Source organism: Haemaphysalis longicornis, unplaced genomic scaffold (assembly GCF_048455015.1).
Source record: "Haemaphysalis longicornis isolate Haplotype H1 unplaced genomic scaffold, Haemaphysalis longicornis Haplotype H1 scaffold_91, whole genome shotgun sequence".
Taxonomy (NCBI): Eukaryota; Metazoa; Arthropoda; class Arachnida; order Ixodida; family Ixodidae; genus Haemaphysalis; species Haemaphysalis longicornis.
In genome coordinates this window covers 583,903-605,625 of record NW_027526462.1, presented here as the reverse complement: position 1 = coordinate 605,625, position 21,723 = coordinate 583,903, and the positions used below count along the sequence as shown (strand labels likewise).

At 43.9% G+C, this 21,723-nt stretch overlaps 1 protein-coding gene across 4 annotated transcripts in view; it reads right to left on the bottom strand.

The window, feature by feature from the left end:
• Nucleotides 1-10,082: 10,082 nt before the first annotated feature.
• LOC144154781 (prestin-like) overlaps nt 10,083-21,723 on the bottom strand; it is a 247,426-nt gene continuing 235,785 nt past the window's right edge. For all 4 annotated transcript variants that reach the window (XM_077685884.1, XM_077685885.1, XM_077685882.1 and 1 more), the window contains 11 exons: nt 20,537-20,614; nt 19,896-19,991; nt 19,288-19,394; nt 18,431-18,500; nt 17,945-18,054; nt 17,191-17,257; nt 15,935-16,120; nt 13,939-13,993; nt 12,033-12,142; nt 11,171-11,244; nt 10,083-10,209 (listed from right to left, as the gene is read on the bottom strand). In XM_077685884.1, coding sequence (XP_077542010.1) covers nt 10,200-10,209; nt 11,171-11,244; nt 12,033-12,142; nt 13,939-13,993; nt 15,935-16,120; nt 17,191-17,257; nt 17,945-18,054; nt 18,431-18,500; nt 19,288-19,394; nt 19,896-19,991; nt 20,537-20,614 — 963 coding nt within the window. In that variant the 3' untranslated portion in view covers nt 10,083-10,199. The remainder of the gene's footprint in view (nt 10,210-11,170; nt 11,245-12,032; nt 12,143-13,938; nt 13,994-15,934; nt 16,121-17,190; nt 17,258-17,944; nt 18,055-18,430; nt 18,501-19,287; nt 19,395-19,895; nt 19,992-20,536; nt 20,615-21,723) is intronic.

Genomic DNA, 21,723 nt, shown 5'->3' with positions numbered 1-21,723 from the left:
TTGACGTGCCTAGAAATCTCCAACACACGGCCGTTTTCGCTTTTCGCCTCCATTACCAAAGCGACCGCAGCGGTCGAGGCTTCCACAACTCATCCGACTGCCGCACTGTTTTATTTACAAGCGTAAGCTTTGATGCCCTGAACCCGTGCCCTGAACCCTGTGCGTGTATAATAGCGTCAAGACAATACAAAGATAGCGCACAAAACAAAAATTTCCAACGTCTAAAAAAAATTGCCGCAGGTTGCACTAGTGGTGGAAGGGTGGCGATACAGCGGAGCCGGGGATCGACCTAGCTTCTTCCGGTGTTGATAAGTTTCGCTAGGTTTTACAGGGATCTGCTAAGTTTTGTGTGGTTTGGGGATGTTCTTGCCAGGCTGCACTAAGTGTTGAGGGGTGAGGCCAAGTTTAGCCGGATTTTACAAGGTGTTTCAGTCGGTCTCCCACACTGACAGCAAATCCCTGCGGGGAATAAGCGTTGTAGACCCACAGCTTTTTCCTTTATTGTAGGTAGACCCACAGCTCCGCTGTTTCTCCGGTGTAGAAACTCTGTAATCATCATCAAGGCACTGATGCGATTATAATCATCGGTGCCTTAATCTCTCGTGAGCAGCTCTCGCTCGAGCTGCTTCGTCATCGCCTATCGCCATCTTGTAAATAGAACACCACCGCATCACCGGGACGTCTCGGCCCGTGGTCCTCTTATTTTATATCCAGCTTTGCACCACTAGCGGAAGCTGCGCCATTTTTTGGCGTTTTAGTAGCCCAAGAAGCATTATCGGAATTAAAATGGTATTGTAAGGGGTGCGCATACGCATATGCCCCTTGCTTTCACATCACACTTAAACAGACGCGAAAGCCGGCTTCACTGTCATAATTCTCTATCTGTGGTGGTGCACCGTTTACAGGAGGCACAAACGCCAATGCGAGAGTTCAAAAAGTGGTAACAGCGTATCGGTTAAAAATAAAATGAATGTTGTTTAAACGAATTTCCATATGTTTTGTTCCTTTATTCCACCTAAAAATTGGAAAATGGTGGATCATCGTGGTGAGATCAGACGTAGAATCTGGTTATGGCTGGTACGTAGCACGTGACATTAAAATAATTATTGGTCTTGCTTATCAGATACAGGCATAGATGTTCTGCGCTCGCCCATGCTTCTCTCCCGAGCTGACAAATCACTGAAGGAAATGCTCACTTGCCCCCTCCCCTCTGCCTATGCCAGTGCTTCAACGCCGAATACAGCTCCGCCGCGGCGCCCTAGAACGGAGCGACATCTGCTCCAGCAATTCACTCGCGGCATAGCCGATAATTCTCGGCTGGAATGTGAAACGATTTCCACCCTTTTTGTCTATAAATAACACCCTCACACACTAACAAAAACAAAAAACACCCTTAACACGACTGTATATTCATGTTTTTTCTAGGGTGTGAGGGTGTTGAAAACGAGAAAACACCTGTAAAGATTGCTTTCAGTTGTTTTTAAAGCGAAGCTGTAGTGTTTGCACTGATGACGTCTGTAACGCGAAAACGCCCGGCAGGAAAGCCAACTTTGCATGACGATGATGATGAATGATCGTGGGGGAAGTGAAAGAAAAAAAAACTGTGGTTGATTCCTCTATCATAGGAATCGGTAAAACACGGAAGTGAAATGTGCAGCGAAATCAGCAGCTGTGCAAGATTTGCGGGTCGGCGGCTGTCTTGTGGGTGCTCTTGGCGAGTGACGTTCTGCTGGCGGGTGACTTCGAAAAAGTTGTACTGGCGTCATTCCTGTGACGGATATGATGTCAGTGAAATCTGGGTGTATCCCGGCATAATACACGTTTGTGTTAAAATATAAAACCCCCGAAACGAATAGCCCTAAATGTAACGTAATCTTTAGTACTAAAGGTTGCTTCCCCGCAAACAGACCCTTGGTGCAGGGGTGCACCCTTTACAAGTGGCCTACTTCGTTGTACTGGCGTCACTTGCGTGACGGATATGACGTAAGTGAAATCTTCGTGAATCCAAGAATAAAACACTTTCGGGTTAAAAAAAACGCTGTGGTGGCCGCAATCAAACCTGGGTCCCTCGCGTTATAATGCAGGCGTCTATCTGACTGTTCGATTTCTATTTTTTTAATAGATTGCTCAATTTCGACATGGGCTGATACACATGGGTCCAAACTCATACGACAACCAAAGAATTCGTCACGAGAAAGACTCGCGTTCAACCATCGCCATCGTTAGACGGAGGGATGCATGATTTTTTTTGCAAGGTTGTAAGGCTGTTAGTTATAGACAGTGATTTACAAGTTTAATTTAACTCTCTTAAATCTATTATTGACACCCTTAATGCGGTAACCCATTTTTGTATGTAGCCAGCGCCACAACGGCAGTGGCGGCATTTTCGACAAGCTTCGCCCCATTTGCTTGACCCGTTCCGTTGGCGCCTGCCACGAGCGTTAGAAGCAACTGGGCAGGCAAGCTTTGGTACCGGGACGTCTCCTGCCTTGTCTTTATTGCGGCCGCCACACTTCAATGGCTTGGTTGTCCGAAGATTTTGTGTTCAGATGTCAGGTCACACCTGTGGGGGACGCATTTTCTCCCATTCCGTTGGTTTTCTACATTTCTGAATTCCTATTTATGCATCTAAACGAGACGAATTACTTGCGTCATTCTTCCTACGGCATTTTGATGGCTGTAACTTCAACCAGCATTTGCGTACGATTATTCTGTATCTGTACAAAATAAAGCCCTCAGCCCAGAAATCTAGAAAAACATACGCGACGTTGTTTTTTGGGGGCAAGCTACAGCAAATCGCTGACCTGACCTCACGTCATTCATTTCTTAAACGAAGTGTTAAACTGGTCGGCAGCGTATTATCTATGGGCCGGAAACAACAAAACGAAAGGCTGTGTGACAACCTTGCTCCAAAATGCAGCTCATCGGAAACGAAGAAAAGGCATTCGACAAGCGTTTTGTTTGATCCATAAATTGGCTGGCTTCGGAATTGTTAGGCTACGCCTTCAAAACGGGCACAACTCTCCTGCATGTCACGCAACGTCACAGTTCCATGCTTTACAATGACCTAATGGCCTTCACGCGCCTCGGCACCAGCATCACGATGGACAATATCTCTGTGCTTGCATTTGCACGGATCGCACCTCTACTATACTGTGACACGCTGCCCGGCACGCTCGAAAACAGTTTATCATCCGCCTTACCCTTCCACACTCAGCAAGTTACCGACTAATTGGCACTGCTAAACTCCCAACTTTCACGCTTTCCGACAGGATCCTGTGACTCTACCGTCGCCCACTTAGAATGTCGAACAGTAGTCACAGCGCGTCCTTGAACTACATCAGACCCATAACAAGCACGCATCGCTTTGTTTTACAATCCCTGCCGTCGCATACGCACCGCCCTCGCTTACACAAACCGTCGCATACCGCAGCCGCCTACGTAACTAAAATATTTGAAAGAAAAGCTGTCGCTGCGGATTCCTGTGACAGCGCGCCGCTTCTGCGGCAGCTGGCGTGCGTTGGAAGTGTGCTGGAGACGCTGCCGGATGCGTCTCGGCTATCAACGCCATCGCCGAGGCACGTATGCTGCGAACAATGCTCCAAGCCACGGTAAAAGGGCTGGTTTGAGAGGTATAGATGGGCTATCACCGTCGGCAGGTGCGCATCCGTGTTCTCGTCCTTTCGTTCACCACCGGTACAGCTGCGCTGCGCTCCTATGCTGTTCGGCCACAGCTCCCGTGTTCCAGTTACTTCTTACGGCACCTGTACATGTGAATTTTGGCGGGTGATCTCTTCGGGTGTGACAATTTCGCATATGCTGTCTGTAAATGAGGCCTCAGTGTAATATGTGTCATGCGATGGGTGCGAACGTAGGAAAGCTCGGCTCCGGCGCCTACCGGGGTCGCAGGTCAGGTTCATGTTACCTAGAGCGGACTTGACTGTTGAACGCTACAACCACCCACCACCAATGCTATACGGGGGCCCCTGACGCTACCCTAGACGCCCTTTTCACGAAGACTGAGCTAAGACAAGCTCTCGCCAGTCTAACCAAGAATATGGCGAACGGCCACGATTGGTCCTTTTGGTTTGTCTTAACGATTGGAGGCTACGCTCACTTATGGCCTCCCTCGCACAGTCAACCATGAACAAATCGAATCTACTCGACTGCTACAACCACCATTGGTGTCACGGCGCAGTGCCAACTCACTGACGCCACGTCGACATTACTATTCTCCCAAAGCCCCAAAAAACAAACACCTATCGGCAAGTTTCGCCCCCTTTTCTTCACCTCATGCGTTGGCAAATTTTTTGAACATCTCAACACACACCACTTATAAGGACAACCTCGAAAAAGCTTACTCAATCCTCCACACAATGTTTGGTTTCCGGGTCCCATCTACCCATGGCATCGATCTGCAACTTAAACAGCCAATCATCGCTCATTTCATCATGACTCAGCCCAGCTGCATTCTTGCGCTTAGCGTGAAAAGCGATTTTGGCAATGTCAAGCATACAGTCATTCTAGTAAGACAAAACACCCTCGATTGCCTATCCTCCATCTACAATTGCTCCCTCTACTGCTTCGCGGACAGAACAGCAACCCTACATCTAAGCCACCCGCATTTCTGGAAAGTTAAACCTTTATCACCCAAGGGTACCCTGAGGGCTCAGTTATTTTACACAAGTTATTTTAGCTTGCAAGTTCTGAACGACCATCTAAACATGGATTTATCATGAGCATATCACATGCAGTTTAAGCCAACAACCTCACCGCATGGGCCGGAGATCCCACCGGATCTCCGGAAAACCAAGAAGACATTGACACCACCACTGTTTGCAAACCTGCCTGCTCATACGTGCCCCATCAAAACTTGTCCTCCTCATCCTACTCGCCCTGACACGGGGACAGCCTGCTAAACCCGTCCCAGACTCGACAGTGGCAATCAATGGCCAGCCGGTTCTTACTGTGCAAATCATCTGTATCTTATGTATACGTTGCCACTCTGGTTGCTCAATTGCTCAAGGGTATCTCTGCTTCTCCGATTTCAGCATCTAAACTCACCCATACAATCCACCGCTTTTACACCCGTCGTCAATGCTCCAATGAGGTTGTACCTGCCGAATACTACAAGCAATGCTCTTGAGCTGCATCACCAAGGAACTTTATACTTGGCCTTCAACCCTCAAGATATTTCAAAAATACACGTTTTCATCCGCAAGGCTTATAAATCTGCTCTCCGACTCCTAAATTTTACCTTCACCGAACGACTAGCACAACTATAGTTCATACCACAAGCTGCATGCAGCAGTGTGGAGGCTACATTGTTGTTAATAGAGCACCCACTATGGTCGCCCAACTCCCCGTGAAGGGGGTTTTCAAAAGAGCTTTCAGTCTCCCCTCTCGGTGTAACCGCGAGGCCCCGCCGCCTATTCTCGCTTTCCTTCGCGGTTAGTTAGGCCCCCTCAGTGGGCGCTCTACTGACAACAATGTAGCCTCCACAGTGCTGCATGCAGCTTGTGGTATGAACTATAGGCCTGCATATCACGCTTTCGAAGCTCATAGGAGCACGCACCAATTGCCAGTTACAAGGCCTACGACTCAAACCAACAAGGGACAAGTACACAGCAAGCTAGGATATGCCTTCCCTCGAACGCTGGACACCCTACACCACCATCGGGTGGTCATGAAACCGCCATACACGCTCTCCCAATACCAAGGCACATGCGGCCCATTTACAACCCAGGTAATCGACAACATCCCATATACCTCCTGTCCACAAAAATACGCCAAAAACCAATGAGCCTAATATACTGATGCCGCACGATATTGCGCTCACACTAAACACGCGGCTGTGGCCATTCAAGCCAATGGCGTAACTCTATCTTTCTAACCGCATCCATCCCCACAGCCGAAAAAGCAAAAATTTCCCTGGCATGACACACGCCCTTTCCTCCTGCCCTACCGCACTCGCAGATTTGCAGGCGGGTTGTCGGCGCTTTTCCTCGGGAGATATCACTACTCTGGCAGCAACCATGCCCTCTGAGCGGCCCGAGCTACACCAGAATCGCATCGTATATGGATCGCGGCCCATTCATCCCTTCCTGGAAATGAGCTGGCGCATGCCACCGCCCGTGTCCTCGCCCACCGGGTATTTCGAGAAGGGGAAGACGACGCACCGCTCGGCGAATCTCCACCCCTACACCACCTTCTTAAAACACACGTATGTCTTCCGCCCGTGCGGAGCCTCCCGCCTGCCGTTGTCCCTCTCTATCTCTTCCTCTCCACTGCGGATGCGCTCATCTGCAGAAGCACTCCTACTACCATCACCACAATTTCATAGATGCTCACCAACAACAAACCTCAACGACAGCCCTTTAAGGATTTCGCGTTAAAACTGTGGTTTTTGCTGGTATTGTGATGGGAGAAGCCGCCGAGAAAAGATGTTTGGAGGTGTGCGCTTGTGGTACCACCCATTATGAGGCTTTACAGGAAAGGATGAAGCCTCGCTTCCGCCGCATGTCTTTCTATCGTGATGAAGCAAGGTGCTATAAATTGTTTCGTGCTTCTTTTTAGTGTTATTTTCCGCAGCCCTCAAGGCCGGCCACTGTAAAGCGTCTGAAGAAATGGCGGAGAACTCGAAGGCCGAAACCAAACAACGCCGACTGACTACGGAAAACTCTATGGTTGTTTTTACTCTCGCATTTTTACAGATGCTGTGAGTAAGGATGTGGGGTGAATTTTGGAAACAGAGAAGTAAACAAGAGGAGAGATCCGTCGGATGGTTCTCAGGGGTGGTGAAGCATTAAGCAAATAATCACGCAAAGACACCTGCGGTGAATGATCGTTCATCTCATTCGACAAAAGTGTTTTGTATGACATAACTCGTACATAGATTTATTTTCACAATCTGTATTAATGAATAATTATTTTCATGCGTCAGGTACTGATTTCACGGAAACCACGCGGTGATGTGTATCCGTGTATTTTGGGATTCCCTGGCCGAAGCTGCGTATCCGAAACTCCGGGCCATCTTCACCAGACCTTGCTAAATCTCAGACTCCGGGCTGGTCAGGCACGCGGCACCTGCTTGTACGAAAAGGCGATCTTGGGATGGAGATCGAGTGTTTTGGCACTCCCATACCTGACAGTACAGGGGACCAGGTAACATACAGGAATTACAGGTTTAGGTGTAAAGGGCGAAGTAAACAGAATAGAAGAAGATGCTATGGGGAGGGCATTATTCTGTAGTATGCTGAGGGTAGTAGAGTTTGTTTCTCATCAGTTTCCGGTGTGGTGCCAGGTACTTTCTTCTTTCTTCGCCGCAATGGCCAAAACGTCGGAGTACTGAAGGAGTGGTTCCATCTTGGAAGCAGTAGGAGGGGTCCCGAGCGTCATCTTGCGTCGGAACATCCTTGGGCCAAATGAACGGGGAAGCATCAACCACTTTTGATAGTCCAACTTGGGAACCACCTTAGCTACCCGGACAACCGAAGTGTGTGACGTAGCCACCACAGCAGTACGTGTTGACCATGTGGACTGAGTTACGCCGCTTGCGGGACTCATGCCGCCTGTGGCAGCGTGCGGAATTTTCTGTTTTTCTCAATCAAAAGTACACTGGAATGTGTAGACGAGGACTGTGTGGTTGAGGCCATTGAAATGTGGTTATCGGCGCCGCTTAAGCAGAGAGCGCGAGATGGTGTCTTTTTCTTTTTTTGTTGGGAATTTTACTCGCCCCTTTGGATACCCTTTTTATACCCAGGGTGTTTTTTATTTGTTTTCGCAGAAGCTATGCAACTCCCGCTTGCTAACAACAGAACGCCGATATTCTCAGTTATGTACTTATGTTTCGCCTCGCCGAACACAAAAAGGCGATGCCAAGAAAATCGATGGTAAGAGACCTGCCACGGTTTAAAAAAATGCGGTATAAAAGTATGTGAAAATGGCGCCTTCACATTATCGCATTTACTGAACGGCTGTTTCATGAAACATTGCGACATTCCTGTCGGTCAATTCCCAACAGGGCAAATGTATCCTCGTACGGCTTCTGTACTTCAAAAAAGTTACGTCACCTTCGAGAGGCGTGTAAGTTGACTAGCAAAGTGCTAAAGCATGATGCGACACTACAGCTGCTTGCGGTTTGGAAATTGATTGCAGTACATTCTAAGCAGTGAACTGAAGGCTGAGCTCCTAATGTTGCCTTTTGAAGCGGAGTAAAAGGGCCTTGCTTTCAATACAAGAATGTTTTTTGGCGGATACTGCCGTCTGTTTGTATCTGAGGATGCAAAAGCGTGGGTGTTTTGTCTTAGATGTAAAGGCAGTCCGTGTTGACGCAGCGAAGAGTAGAGGCGTTTGGGTGAGGCCGTTGCACGAATGTTAGGCGAAACGTAAGGACGGCGCATACACGCGCTCGCAACCGTTATGCTTGAGCACAAGTGCATTCCCAGCCAAAGGTACAAAACAAAACAGGTCGTTTTGGCCGGACGGCGCCTGTTTTTTAGCTGGAAGAGCAAATAATGCGGCCGCATAAATCGAGCATTCGTGCTTATTAAAATACTAGACACCACAAAATGTCGGATGCGATTGGCATAAAAGTCAAATGCACTTGTGCTTGTGTACGTGTCAATGTGTGGTGCCTTATTGACACGAGGAATAATCAAACCCACAATTTTTTCAATCTCCCGCTTCGGCTGCGCCTTTCACTATGAGTCACAATAATGCTCACGTCATATGTTCGCTAGTTCGAAGACATGCATACGCAACAATAAATGAATCCCAGATAACGATATAAAACGGCAAAATGTATGTTCGCACACCGAAACGATTCTTCGCGACACTACATTGGCGCATTTCCCAAGAAGAAGAAAATCATGCACCCCTCCGTTTAAGGACGAAGATGGTTGAACGCGTAGCATTCTAGTAAGAGATTCCTTGGTTGTCGTCTGAGCTTATACTTGGACTCACAGATGATTTGGGCTTTGATTCGTTAAGCTTTGACTTTTATCCTTCGACATTTCATTTCGCAGGAGCAAAGCTTTCAGTTCAAGTATCGTCGTCCTTAGACGCAGCGGTGCATAATTTTTCTAATTATTCCACGTCCATTATTTCCTTTCCAAGTCCAAACTGCTTGGACCGTGTCGAAATTGCGCAGTCGGATAAACGTCGGCTTCATAACGCGGCGGAACCAAGTTCGATTCTCACGACGGCAAGCGTTTTTTTTTTTCGTTTACTTCACTCACGATCATTACCATCGTTAAAAACGTTGGCTTTCCTGCAGTTGGTTTTCGACGCGATACACGCCATCAGTGAGACATAGAAATCGTCGCTTAAAATATTCAGGGTTACTGACGTTTTAAGTACATAGCTTCCGGGGCACAAACATGCACCGCCTCCTACGATGAACTCTGGTTTTCATCCTTGCCATCTTTTACCACAATATAGTAGGAACCTTGTAGTGCTAGCTGTGCTCTTGTGAAACATTGTTGCAAAAAAAGAAATGTAGAAAAAACCAAGGAAACCTTAATCCCTTTTAAGTTGCAAATGCAATGCATTAATGCCAACTGGGCGTTTAGATATGCGGTATTGGGGGGAGCCTATAGTTTGCAGGGAGCTGAGGTTAGAAGAAAGCAGCCGCAGTGGAGACATGGGGCATAGCCGTGCGCCGTGGCTCGCTGGGCACTGCTGTGCCACTGGGTCACATTGCAGACACTTCGAGCTTGGTGCAGGATTAGGTAAAACCACGTGTCCTATATCATTATCGTTTTCTTTCCGTCTTTCGCTTGTTCTCTTTCTACCACTAAGTGCCTTTGTGAATCACCTTTTTAGGCCTGCACCTACGCTTACCGTTAAAAGTCCCTAAGAATCACAGGAACAGAGAATCAGTGTAACAGTTAACAGGAAACAGCGTAAGGATTACTGGGCTGAGTTGTCAACACTTATGCCCATTTTGGATTGTTTCCAAACAAAAATGCTACTGTAGAAACTCATTTTGTGGCATTCATAGTAAGCAAGCTATGGCCAAAGTCTTTAAAAGCACTGCACCATGGTTGCTCGTCAGCATCAAAAAAGAACAAACGCCTATATTTTTCTCATATGAATAAATACTAAAACCATGTACGATGTTTATTACAAATATTTACAAAAGTGCAGAAGCGAGATGTGACGTCACGACAGCGGCTTGTAAGGCGGGAGAATTCCTTTCAAAGAAATCTGCAAAGCGCAAAAGGAAACAATGGTTTAGAAATACAAAAAAAAGTTTAGCCAAAACAAGGTAAACATACAAAAGAACAATTAAGTGGCTTTTTGATCGCAGCCAGACCAATTTTATTTGGGAAAACCTCCGTTCAAGGCCAGTGACCACCTTTCACTGTAGTAAGTGAGAGGCACTGCATTTTGAACATTTTACCACTTCCTGCATTGTTCTGTCAGTTGAATACCCATCAGAAACCATGCTTATGATTACAATGTAGTATATTTGGGCACCACAAGACAGAAGTTGTTCTAAGTCATTGGGAAAGCTATCCTCCTTTAGCGGACTTAGTTAGGCTGATGATGATGATTTTCTCACCCCACACATTTTCATTGTTTTTCATTGCAAAATGAAAATATAACGCTTGGTTACTTGAATGTAATTTGCTGCTTCAAGATGCTACTATACAATTTCGGCTTTGCGATAACCTTCGTGTAAAAAAGACTAAATTGTAAAGAGAAGGTTGAGGCCAGTCTTTTAAAATCTAGAATGATGAATTTGAGGCCCACTAATAGATTTCCCTTGGGAGAATCAACATAATCCACGGTTACCATTATCCCCATTCATTGATAATCACCACTGCTGATAAGTGTTGAAACATTCATGATTGCCGTATTAAAACCTGCGATTATAGTCGCGAATTAAAAGCTGCTGATCTGAAGCGGTTGTGGTCACTAATTGCTTCTTGTCCATGCCGCATTTTTGACGGCTCCGCGACGACTACGCTACATTTCGATGTTAGTGGATTCTATCAATTAATTAGTTTTTTTAAGCAGACGTAGCTTAGTACAAGTCTAACCACTGCTTGTACACTATTACTAATTCTAAGGCCCCGTTTAAATGTTTAACGGTTGAGTTGGCCGGTTATCAGATATCTGCATAGGGAGCATGATTCTACATTTTGTTATGAAAAAAACGTACTCGGAATGTTCTGGATGCGAGTCTTCAGGTTCTGGTTCAACAATAGACGGTGGTTCCGGAATGGCTCCGATGAACTGGAAAAAAAGAAAAAAAAACACATTGCTACAACTGTTGGCAACGTAGGCTGGAAATATGCCCCTCCTTCTGTACGCAAATATTACTTTAACATCGTTGTTTCGTTAACAGTTTAACCGTAATATGGGCCTGTGAAAGCAGAAGAAACTCCCGTATTTCATACGTTTGAGTAATAAATCGTAGAAAACATTAGTGGTCTTCTGGAGGTCAACGATAAAAACAGATACAGCACAACCCACCACTGCAAAATACAGTTCCTCAATCAGTTCCTCATCATATGGTCAGATTTTAAAGTGTTCACCACCCCGTACAAATTTCCCCCAGAAAGGGTTGGCCGTAATCAAAAGGGCTACGAAATTATTACAGCCAGTACGCAACGCGCCAGTGTTATTCTTTTTCAAGTACCACATGGTTCACTTTGCCTACTCCGATGGCGAAAGATAATCTTGTTCCTGATAGCACCAGACGACGTACCGACATATACATAAAAGTTTCTGTACTAATAAAATTCCCGTAGGCTTCTGTGCCTTTTAAAGCTTCGGCCACTGGAAGCTTCTCAAACTCTATTTTCTCACGTGGTGCTTCAGCGCTTAATATTTATTTCATATTTATTGATTTATATTTATTTCGCATATTGAAAACCAACTTTCGCTCAACATTACAGTAATGCTTACATCACTGTTCTGAGAAGCTTCAAGAAAAAAATTCGGTAGTTTTCGGCCCTGTTCTGATGGTTACAATTCATGTAGGTCAAAATGCTTGAGGGGCTTTTCATGATAATACGCACCTTGTTCGGGTGTTGCGCTGCCTGGACGGCATCAAAAACGGACGGAAAGAAGGCGTCCGAACCCAGGAAGCTCACAGCATCAGCTTTGCGCAGAAAGTCAAAGACGCTGTCTGCATAAACGAAAAAAAGCAGGTTTGTTAGACCCAGCCAAAAATCGGTGCTTCTCTTCTTGGCCTCCAGATATCGGCCGGAAAGTAGCTGAAGTGCCCGCAGTCTATAGAACTTCAACCTGTTTTCCAAGAAATATTCTCTTTACCCAGCGTATTAAAAAGCTCTTGCCTTAGAGACGTAGTGATACCAAAAAAACCATCGCTTTTGTCGCACTGTCGCATGATTTATTTTTATTGATATTGTAATGTCATTGTTTCTCAAAGTTTATTAGCTGACAAATCTTCGTTTCCCACCTCATTCTGAAATGCAAAAATTAGAGCACCTCGAGTCGTCTACACTTGCGCTTCCCGCGGGCCGTTCATTTCTTAGCAAACATCCTCCGTATTACAAAATGAAGTGGGCTGCTGCACTATACCCCCCTCCCACTCCTATTGAAGTGGGTCACGGAATTGTTGTACCATTAGGTGAACGCATCGGTGTTCGCGATTGAATGCCAATTCTGGGTAACTTTAAGGAGAGCAGAGACATTTTAAGAGCTCCTTAAGAACATATCCAAACCAATGAGGGGATGAGAACATATTACTGGAAGCTTATCTAAGCGTATTATTTGGTTTTTGTCCGACTGCTGGGAAGTTTTCCGTGGTTGAGGGCAAAGACACAGCCTTAGTTGGTCATTGATAATACATACAAGCGGTGTTCACTGTGCAGTAGGGCATTGTTCTGCTGCGCAGTATGATGTGGGTTCGATTTCGGCTGCGCGCCTATTTTGTGAAGGGAGGAAGCAACAATGCCCGTATCGGAGTTGCAGTGCAGGTTAAAAATGACCAGGTGGTCTATATTATTCCGTTGTCCTTCGCTACGGTCGGCGTCGTGGCGACAGGTGTAGCTTTGGTACCTAAACGACCCAATTTAAAAATTGTTGTAATCGCCATCTTTACGTTAGTTACTTTTGACAGGCTAATCAGGGGCACATACAGCAAACTGCGATAATAATGACTAGGTGAATGTTTTGCGAGAGTAATGATATCAACCCTGGTTGCGATGGCTGTCTGTTTAAGGGAGTGGAGAAATGTTGCTGCGTAACCCAAAAAGGTGTTCGCATAAAGCCATACAGGTTTATAAAACATTTCAATTTTGCACTTATGGTGCTTTTCAGATAACTTTAAACGTTTATTCACATGTCACATCACTCCACAATTTTACTTCGTATTTACTGGAGTAAATACAACCTTCAGACCAATAAACGATTGAGACTGGGATTAGCTGCATTATTTCGGAGCCCCCCCCCCCCTACTTTGTGCCTCATTCCAGAAGTGTAGGCTTGGCATGCTAAACTCCAGTTTTAACTGTTCGAACAATCATCCATACCAAGCAGTACTTGAATAATTTCTCTTATGTACGCGCTCTCAATTGTTGGTCTGGTCGCAAGTTGCATCATCTCAATTTGTTTAAAACTGCAGAGTGTTCATAAGTGACAAACCTCGTATGTCGAGCACGTGGAGCCTAGGCTCTTCCCTTAGGTATTCAACTACAGGAAACGTCTAACATATCACGCATCCCTGTCTTGAAATTTGATCTATACATGTTTCACACTGAAATCTAGGACGGTTTATTTGGACAGTATCGCGTTATTTCTTCAATTTGGCTCACTAAGCACCTCGCATAGGTTTTCGCATTATGACGACGGAAAGACCAGTGAAAGCTCAACAATGGCAGTGGTTTGAAAAATGGGCGCATAATGGGAATTTTACTTGGCATAAAGATATGCTTCCAGGAACTGAGCAAGGCTACTTACCAGAACAGGCAGCGATGAACAACTTCACATCCACGGAGTCATATTCTCGTTTGAGCTGGAACAAAAAATAACACAGCGGACGTTCATCAGTACACGCTAACTTGACTTGTCAAACTAGCTGCAAAAAACGGCGGCTTTAGATTTTTTTTATTACGTGTGGCGATAATCTTGTAAAGGCTGAAGCTAAGACATTGCGCTGCTGAGCACGCGGCCACGGGTTCGATTCCCGGCCACGGCGGCCGCTTTTCTGATGGAGGCGAAAAGCAAAAACGCCCGTGTGTACGAGATTTCGGCGCAAGTTAAAAATTCCTAGGTGGTCAAAATTAATCCGGAGCCGCCAACTACGGCGCGCCTCATCGCCTGCGTTGCGTCGGCGCGTTGAACCTTTCAACCAAATCAATGTAAAGGCTGGGGACGAAGGGCTTAATCTTTACTTTTATTGTTAGGCGCAGTAAAACAGTAAAATTTTCACTACAACGGATATATATTTCATTCTAAATGTGGCAGATAGGTGGTGGGGAGTGCTTTCCAATGAACCTATATTTGAAAATGAAAAGCATGAAGATATTGTTTTCATTTTTGCGATTTATTAGCATTTTGTAATGGCAGTTGCCACGGTTACGGCGTGAAATGGGGAGCTCTTACACTATCAAAATTTCCATTTAAATTGCACAGCTTCTACAGTGGCTAAGAAATCGTACCGCTACGCGGAAGGTTGTGAAATCGGTTCTGAATTGTCGGGGATATAGGTGGAGACAAGTTGCAAAACTCTAGTATGTATACTGCCGTGCATGTTAAAAAATCTAGCTTGTCCTAATTTGTATCTCTCCAGTATGCCAGAAGTTGATTCTCTGCGTTCAACTGAAATTTGAACTTGCTAAGATTTTATCTCTACTACGGCTCTTACGAAAAGCAACCGGGTAGTGCAGCGAAGGGCATGTTTTGCTTGAATAGAACGGCACCCGCCATGTCTTGCGGGGGGCCACCCACATGCGATAGAAAAAGTTCCTCGTTCTTTCAACTAACTATATTTTCACATGATTAAGACCACAACCAACAATGCATTTCGCAATGCTGATGCAGGCTTTGTTCAGTGCCATTGCCTCATATGAAGTCTTTAACATTCGCTGGATCTCAGTAGAATCTACTGTCATGGTTTGAATGCCGGGGGTACCGCAGCTGATAGATAGGTTTACTCCATTCATTTGATCTAATGGCAAGTTGCAGATGTCTGTATATTATCTCAATGAAATACAGTGTTTTATGCTTCGGCGCTACATATAACTTTTTAAAACAGCGACTCCTAATGAACATGGCCAGTAATGGCGTCCGGCCCTGCATTGGCAAATTGTATACTAATGCGTTAGCATTCTTACGCTGCTTCCCCGTTTCACCTGTTCACCGAATTTACGTTTTGATTTTGGCATAGAAGAAGCACGTTTAATAACCCAAACAGTGCCTTTATCTTAGTATTTTTCCTTCTTAAAGTTTACCGCTACAGGGGCAAGATTCAACAGATGTTTGCAAATTCATAACTACTCGCGATCTTTTTTTCGTCCTGGGACACACGACGGTTGCCAAATTTCCAATTGCACTACTTTTTTGTTCGCTGATATTTTTAGTTCTTGATTTTTTACAATAAAGTGCATTTACACTATTCAAATATTAATTGTTTCAACTTTCCAGGTATGCATTTGTGGAGGTGCATCGTACAGGTAGGGGTAATTTACAAATAATGCTCACGAATTCGAATCGACAACCCTCAGCGTTTTCGCCCAGCTATGCTGGATACATTACTTGGGGGCGTGGAAAGCAAGGGCTACAAGAAATGTTGGGAAAGCAGCGTATAATCGCGAATGGGAGGAGTGCTACGCCCAATCGGGACAAAGGCACATGCAGACATGTACAAATACATTTCTGAGTGGCCTCCGCGACGTAACCAGCCTTAAAACTTTGCTTGACCACAAGAAGAGTCGCGTTCATGAGCTCGGGTTACCTGCTTGAGCAGGGCAATGCTAGATCCGTCCATGAAGGAGACACGGGAGAAGTCCAGCACAATGTGAGACGGGAGTGCGAGCATCTCGGCAACACAGCTGTTGGACGACTTGAGCGAGCAAAGATCGGTGGCCACGCTGCAGTTCAGGGAGGCGTTCTTCGACTCGGCGCCAAGCATAGGCGAGTCCTGCCGTAAGACACGTGAACACAAACGCAGAAGTTATGTAGATACATTGAATAAAAACCCTGAAAACCTCAAGTCACGAGTTTCAAAACTAGGATGTACAGTACTCTTTGTTTATGCGTACTTCCTGGTTATGGGAGAGGCATCAGGTTAGTGCTGCCATATCTCTATTGTATTCATTGAGTAGTTAGCCGTGCATAGCTCTTATTATGGAATATTTTATTTGCTTTGCAATCTATAAGCGCATACTTCACCACCTATACATAAAGAAGCTACTGAGACATTTGTGCTAGTCGAAAGACCAACAACGCTTGGTCACTTCTTTCCATGTCCTCTGGCTTAGCCACTTCGATCTTTCTAAGGAGCTTTGCAAAGGGCACTATGCAGAGACGCCTATTTTTAAACGAAGGTCTATTTTGAAGAGAAATTGCTTATACTTTGTCATTTGTACTCTGTTCACAGGAAAAGGGTTGTTTGTATCCGGGTGTCGTCTCCTATTCTATGCAATGCATATGCACTTGAGCTCATTCACTTCTGGTGGCAGAAATGTTAAGCATCACTGATGCGTTGCTAGTAAAAGTTACTTTGCTACAAAATTACCCTATTGTGCTTGCCATGGTCGTGCCTTTTTTGTTTTATAAAAGTTTTTGCTTCAGGTGGTGGTAATCAGAACGACAAAAAAGGATACTGTGGCCGATAATGTATATTGAAACCCACCAGCTCTGGCTGTGTTCTAATGATAATTGGCCACGTATGCTCCTGTTACTTGGACAGTGTGGTTAAGCTAACTTTTTACATTGGGACACGGTTTCAAGCTTCTCGTGCTATTCCGTTAGGAAGAAAAAGGTGTCAACGTCTGTAGTTACAGTGGCCAGAAAAAAGCGGTGCGCTGCAAGTTATCCGAGCCAATTCTAACAAGCGGACCCTGTGACAGCAGGAACCTCGAAAGGAAATAGGTTATGACTGGCAACTAGCTATTTTGTTTCTATGGAACAAAAACTGGAAAAATATGTGAATGTTCAACCCGCAAAATAAATACATGGGAGCGTAAACGCTACCGCTAGTGCTCTTACCTTGACTAGGTTGGCGAGATTGCAAGTGGATCCCTTTTGAGCTCGTTTCCGCGCTTTCAGTACATCCCTGTTTCAGGAACACAAATCAAGGTACTTCGTTAGTGTCGTGACATGATCAAGTTTAAAGGGCAATAAGGTAATCCCTCTAAAAAGGCTCTTGATACTACAGGAGTTTGTGGTGTTTAACATCGTAATGAACGTTTTATCCCATCCAGGTACCAAAGGTCTACTTCACAGCATCCCTTGTCACATACCAGAGTATCTAAGTCGAAGTTTTACGCAAGCATGTGCTAATTACCGCGATGTTTTTTATATGTTGGACACCCCTGCGAAGCTATAACGTATTTTGTTAGGCTATTCCGCGGCAACTAAGAAATTTAGTAATAATAGTTCTGGCAATTGTGAGAATAGATTTCAAGAAGGCATTTCTTTTGACCTGCGATATAAAAAATGGAATGCGTTTTTACTTTAAGCAAAAATGGGTATGGCTGCTGATTTAACGCAGAAGTACTGAAAAGGCAATAGCAATATGACTATTTATAAGTCAAGACAATCAGTAACATTGTTTTTAGTGTCATATCGAGGCGGAAAAAAGTTCATGTTTCCGGCCTCCTCTGCGCAAAATATGGCTGCGAAGTTTTCAAGGGCGAAGTTTATGAAATATCACTCATAGAACACTTTAGGCTTTTCGTTTCGATTACAGTGATTGGAAAGAAGAAAAACGCGAAAAAGGTTAGTGTTACGAATCGTTCACCTGACAGTAAAGCCAATCTTCTTGTTCAGTTGCTCCTTGAAGTACTCCGTGTTAGCAAAGTGGACCGGTCCACCAAAGTGGAAGATCTTGATCTTGGGAATCTCATCAACCTGTATCGAATAAAACAGCGCAGTTCTAGATATGCACCCGAAAAGCACATTGCACCATGAAGGGACGTGGCTAGCCAAAGCAGCACTGAATGAAAGCTTATCGCATAAAGCAATTATCTCTGTACACCGTTATAATTGATTCTGAATTGCTTTAAATCTTTTTTCTAACATTCGCCTTCTGACTGCCGAACGAAATAAAAAGTGCTACATTTGTCATATCACGTCTCTAATAAGTTCAATATTTCAAAGTTAGTCAATGCACCAACACAATATATAATAAAAATCTCTGAAATTTTAAGTTATTTATGGGGATAAAATCTGTGGCTAGTGTATAATTCATCAAACGAAAAAGTTTTTGTATAGGTTTGTCTCTTACCATCTGATACTTCTTGATAGGTACGAAAAATTCAGTGTCAGCCACAGCACCAAGCAGGAAGGTCTTTGGTCTGAAATTCAGAAATGAGCATAGATGTTTTTTTTTCTTTAAATATTTTAATATCCACTCATTAACATACGGAAGTGTTTCTGTGTAATCCGTAAAGTTGTCAGGTCCTATTTTACATTCTTCGGAATGCACACCAATCTAACTAAATAGCAATTAAATTGCCAGGCAACATAAATAAAACTGCCTATATTTTGGTGGTGGTCACTCAATCTGCTTTGTAACACAATTATTGTTTTTTTTTCAGGGTAGATTCCAAATCATAAATAAAAAGCGGCTGCGGCTTAAACATTAATCGTTTTTTCTCTTACAAAGCACGTAAGAACACATATGTGCCCAGAATATTTGGATGAAACTGTGGCTTTTTTATTGGTTGAAAGATGTTCATTTCATGCTGAGTCAATTAGCAGCCATGCTATGTAAATGATGAAAAAAGGGGCGACAAAAGAGAGTTGATGCTATAAATCTTTCTTGTGCGGTAAGTTTGAGAGCCAAAATTTTGTGGCATAATACTTAATTGTGATATTGCTATTTTTCTTTCTAGGTCATCTATGTGCTACACATTTCCTACACGTGTACGCCAAATATTATTTTTGGAGAGAAAGTGTACAGTATGGCTACACTAATGGCCACTCACCAAAACATCAGTAGAAAAAAATTTGCGGTAGCGCAACTGCCTATTTCATAAAAATGAAAACCGCTTAAGAGCGCTAGGGACATTGCTAGGGCACTCTTCAAGAACAAAGGAAAGATTCAGCTCCTACATTGTTAACAATACATACAGCACCCACCTCTGAATCTTGTAGATAAGGGTGAGCAGTGAGAACCCAACGCCAATTGCCAGGCCAGTGATGACGTCAAAGATGACGGTGGCACCAAACGACACCATCCACACTTGCTGCAAAATCGAAATGACTTCATAAATACATTGCTACGAGAAAGAAACCTGCCTCAAAAAAATTATCACAGCTTCCATCATGAAATTGAGTCTTTAACTACTGCAGATTCATTTGTGGGTGCGTAAAATGCACTAATTGATATTCTTGCCTTGAAAACAACCGTTCATGCAATTATTATTACCACATCGAATTTAAGCAAAAGTAAGAAAGTGTTCTTATTTTCAGAACCAAACACGTTGTAATCCGCTCGGTAGAGGGGTACTATGGATCATTCGAAAGTGTGTTGCTTTACTAAATTTGTTTAGGCATTTACGTGCATGCATATTTTATATTACCGAGCTTAGAAAGGGCAGAAAAAATTAGAGTAAGCAGATGCACGTCATGCACAAAGTTCAATATATGGAAATAAAAATGTGAAGGTGGAATCGAGCTCACAATATGCAGACTACATTTTAGCCAAGAAACTCAAAATTATTTACAGGCTGAAAATGAGTACGTACCCCGTCAATTTTCGAAATATCCCAGTAGCGTTTGAAGTCCTGGACTTGCATGACGATCTTCTTCAATGAAGTCACAATGATAGCAGCCAAGACGCACTAGAAGGTCCAGAAAAACGGAACGGGATCAAAAGATTTAAAATACTGCTGGACTGAATAGAAACATTCCTAGTGCTGAGTTAAATAATTGACACAGAAACGCTTACGCAGCGCTAAGAATTTTTACAAAATTAGGGCGTTCAGTAGTTTACAGATTTCAACACATGTAGTTATGTATTTTAAACGATGTTATGTGTTAAATACTTTCCAAAAGCATTATCGCAAAAACATTTTACAGTGTGCTTCAGCGATTGTATTTGAAAATAGCCAATGCAGCCTTCACGCACAACGAAAATTTGGTTTCAGTGAACAACAATTTAAAATGTTTGTTTCTTGCCAGAAAGTGCGAAAACACAATTGCTCAGAAAAGGAAACCAATGAAAACAACGTTTGTGATATTCTAAGCTATTTGTACATTTTTGCAGAACTTTGTACTTATTATGGAACAATGTGATCATTCTTGGGATCTGGGTACGGTGTCGGTACATTTTCTCGTAAAGTATCAGCACTAGATAACGGAGTTGGTACGCGAAGCCGCGACTTACGATAGGCAGCTCTTCCAGGTAATGGCCGAGGAACAGAACCATGAGGACGATGATGAAGATGTTGACCACACTCACAATCTGGACGAAGGAAATAGAAAGTTTTCCACCATTATTTTGATGTGTAAAAACTTGCAACTGTAAGCTACCTCACAGCTAAAGCCAAAACACTCCCGGTGAACTAAAAAATGCGCTGAATTTTTATGAACTAAAGAAATATTCTTCTTTGAACAAGGTAGAAGTTGCTGAGGTAAATGCCATAATTTTATTTCGGTTTTTTTAGGCCGCTATAACGCATAAAAACAAAGAGTGAATTGCATCAACACCATCTGCTGAAACTGGACATACGGTAAGAGCATTATCTCTAGCAACATATTAAGGAACTTGCTCTGTGGGAAGTTGCAATTTCAAATATTTTTTTACCGCTACGTGTTCTGCTCAAGGTGATAAGTGCATGTATTCACAACTCAACGGCAAGCTCTACAAAATTATTTTTGCACTGAAGCTTCTTCCAGAATGTCTTTTGCTTAGCACCCAAACTCACAAAAGTGCCCAGCCGGTCGCGCGGTTCGTGGCGTTGTCACACGACAGAGTAATATGTCTATTTGAAAACACCTAGCTTAAAGAGCATGTGTAAGAAGTAATGAAAACAAAATAGAGATTTGCCTAATTAGGAAAAGATAGCTCTTGATAATTCGCTCAGACCTATTAAAGCCACGAACTACGTTTTGAAACAAAAAAAGCTCGAAAACTGTTGAAACATTTTAGAATTTTGCGCCGCAGCGTATAAGGAGTGACATAATAGAGGGAACACTCAAAACATAGTTGTCATTGCCTTCAGTCTTTGTTAGCATTCAAGTGATATAATCAAGCAGAAGTTCAGGCCTCAGCGCCATCACAGTCATGTTTTTAGGGGTAGCTTTGGATGACAGCAGCCATTCACACAAACTTCCTGTGACGTAAAATGGACCCGGCGGGAAATTGTCTAATGAGTCGTACCTTCCTAATCTGTTTTCCCTGAAAGTAGTAATATTTGTTTAATGTTTCCATTAAAATTAGCATCAATATTGTTGGAAGAAATCAGCACTTTTACTGTGCAAAACAGGTTCTTTTTTTCATGGCCCTTTTAAAAAGTGTTCTTCAATATTTTTTTCTGTAGTACTGGGTACCGTTTCTAGTCTTAACATTTC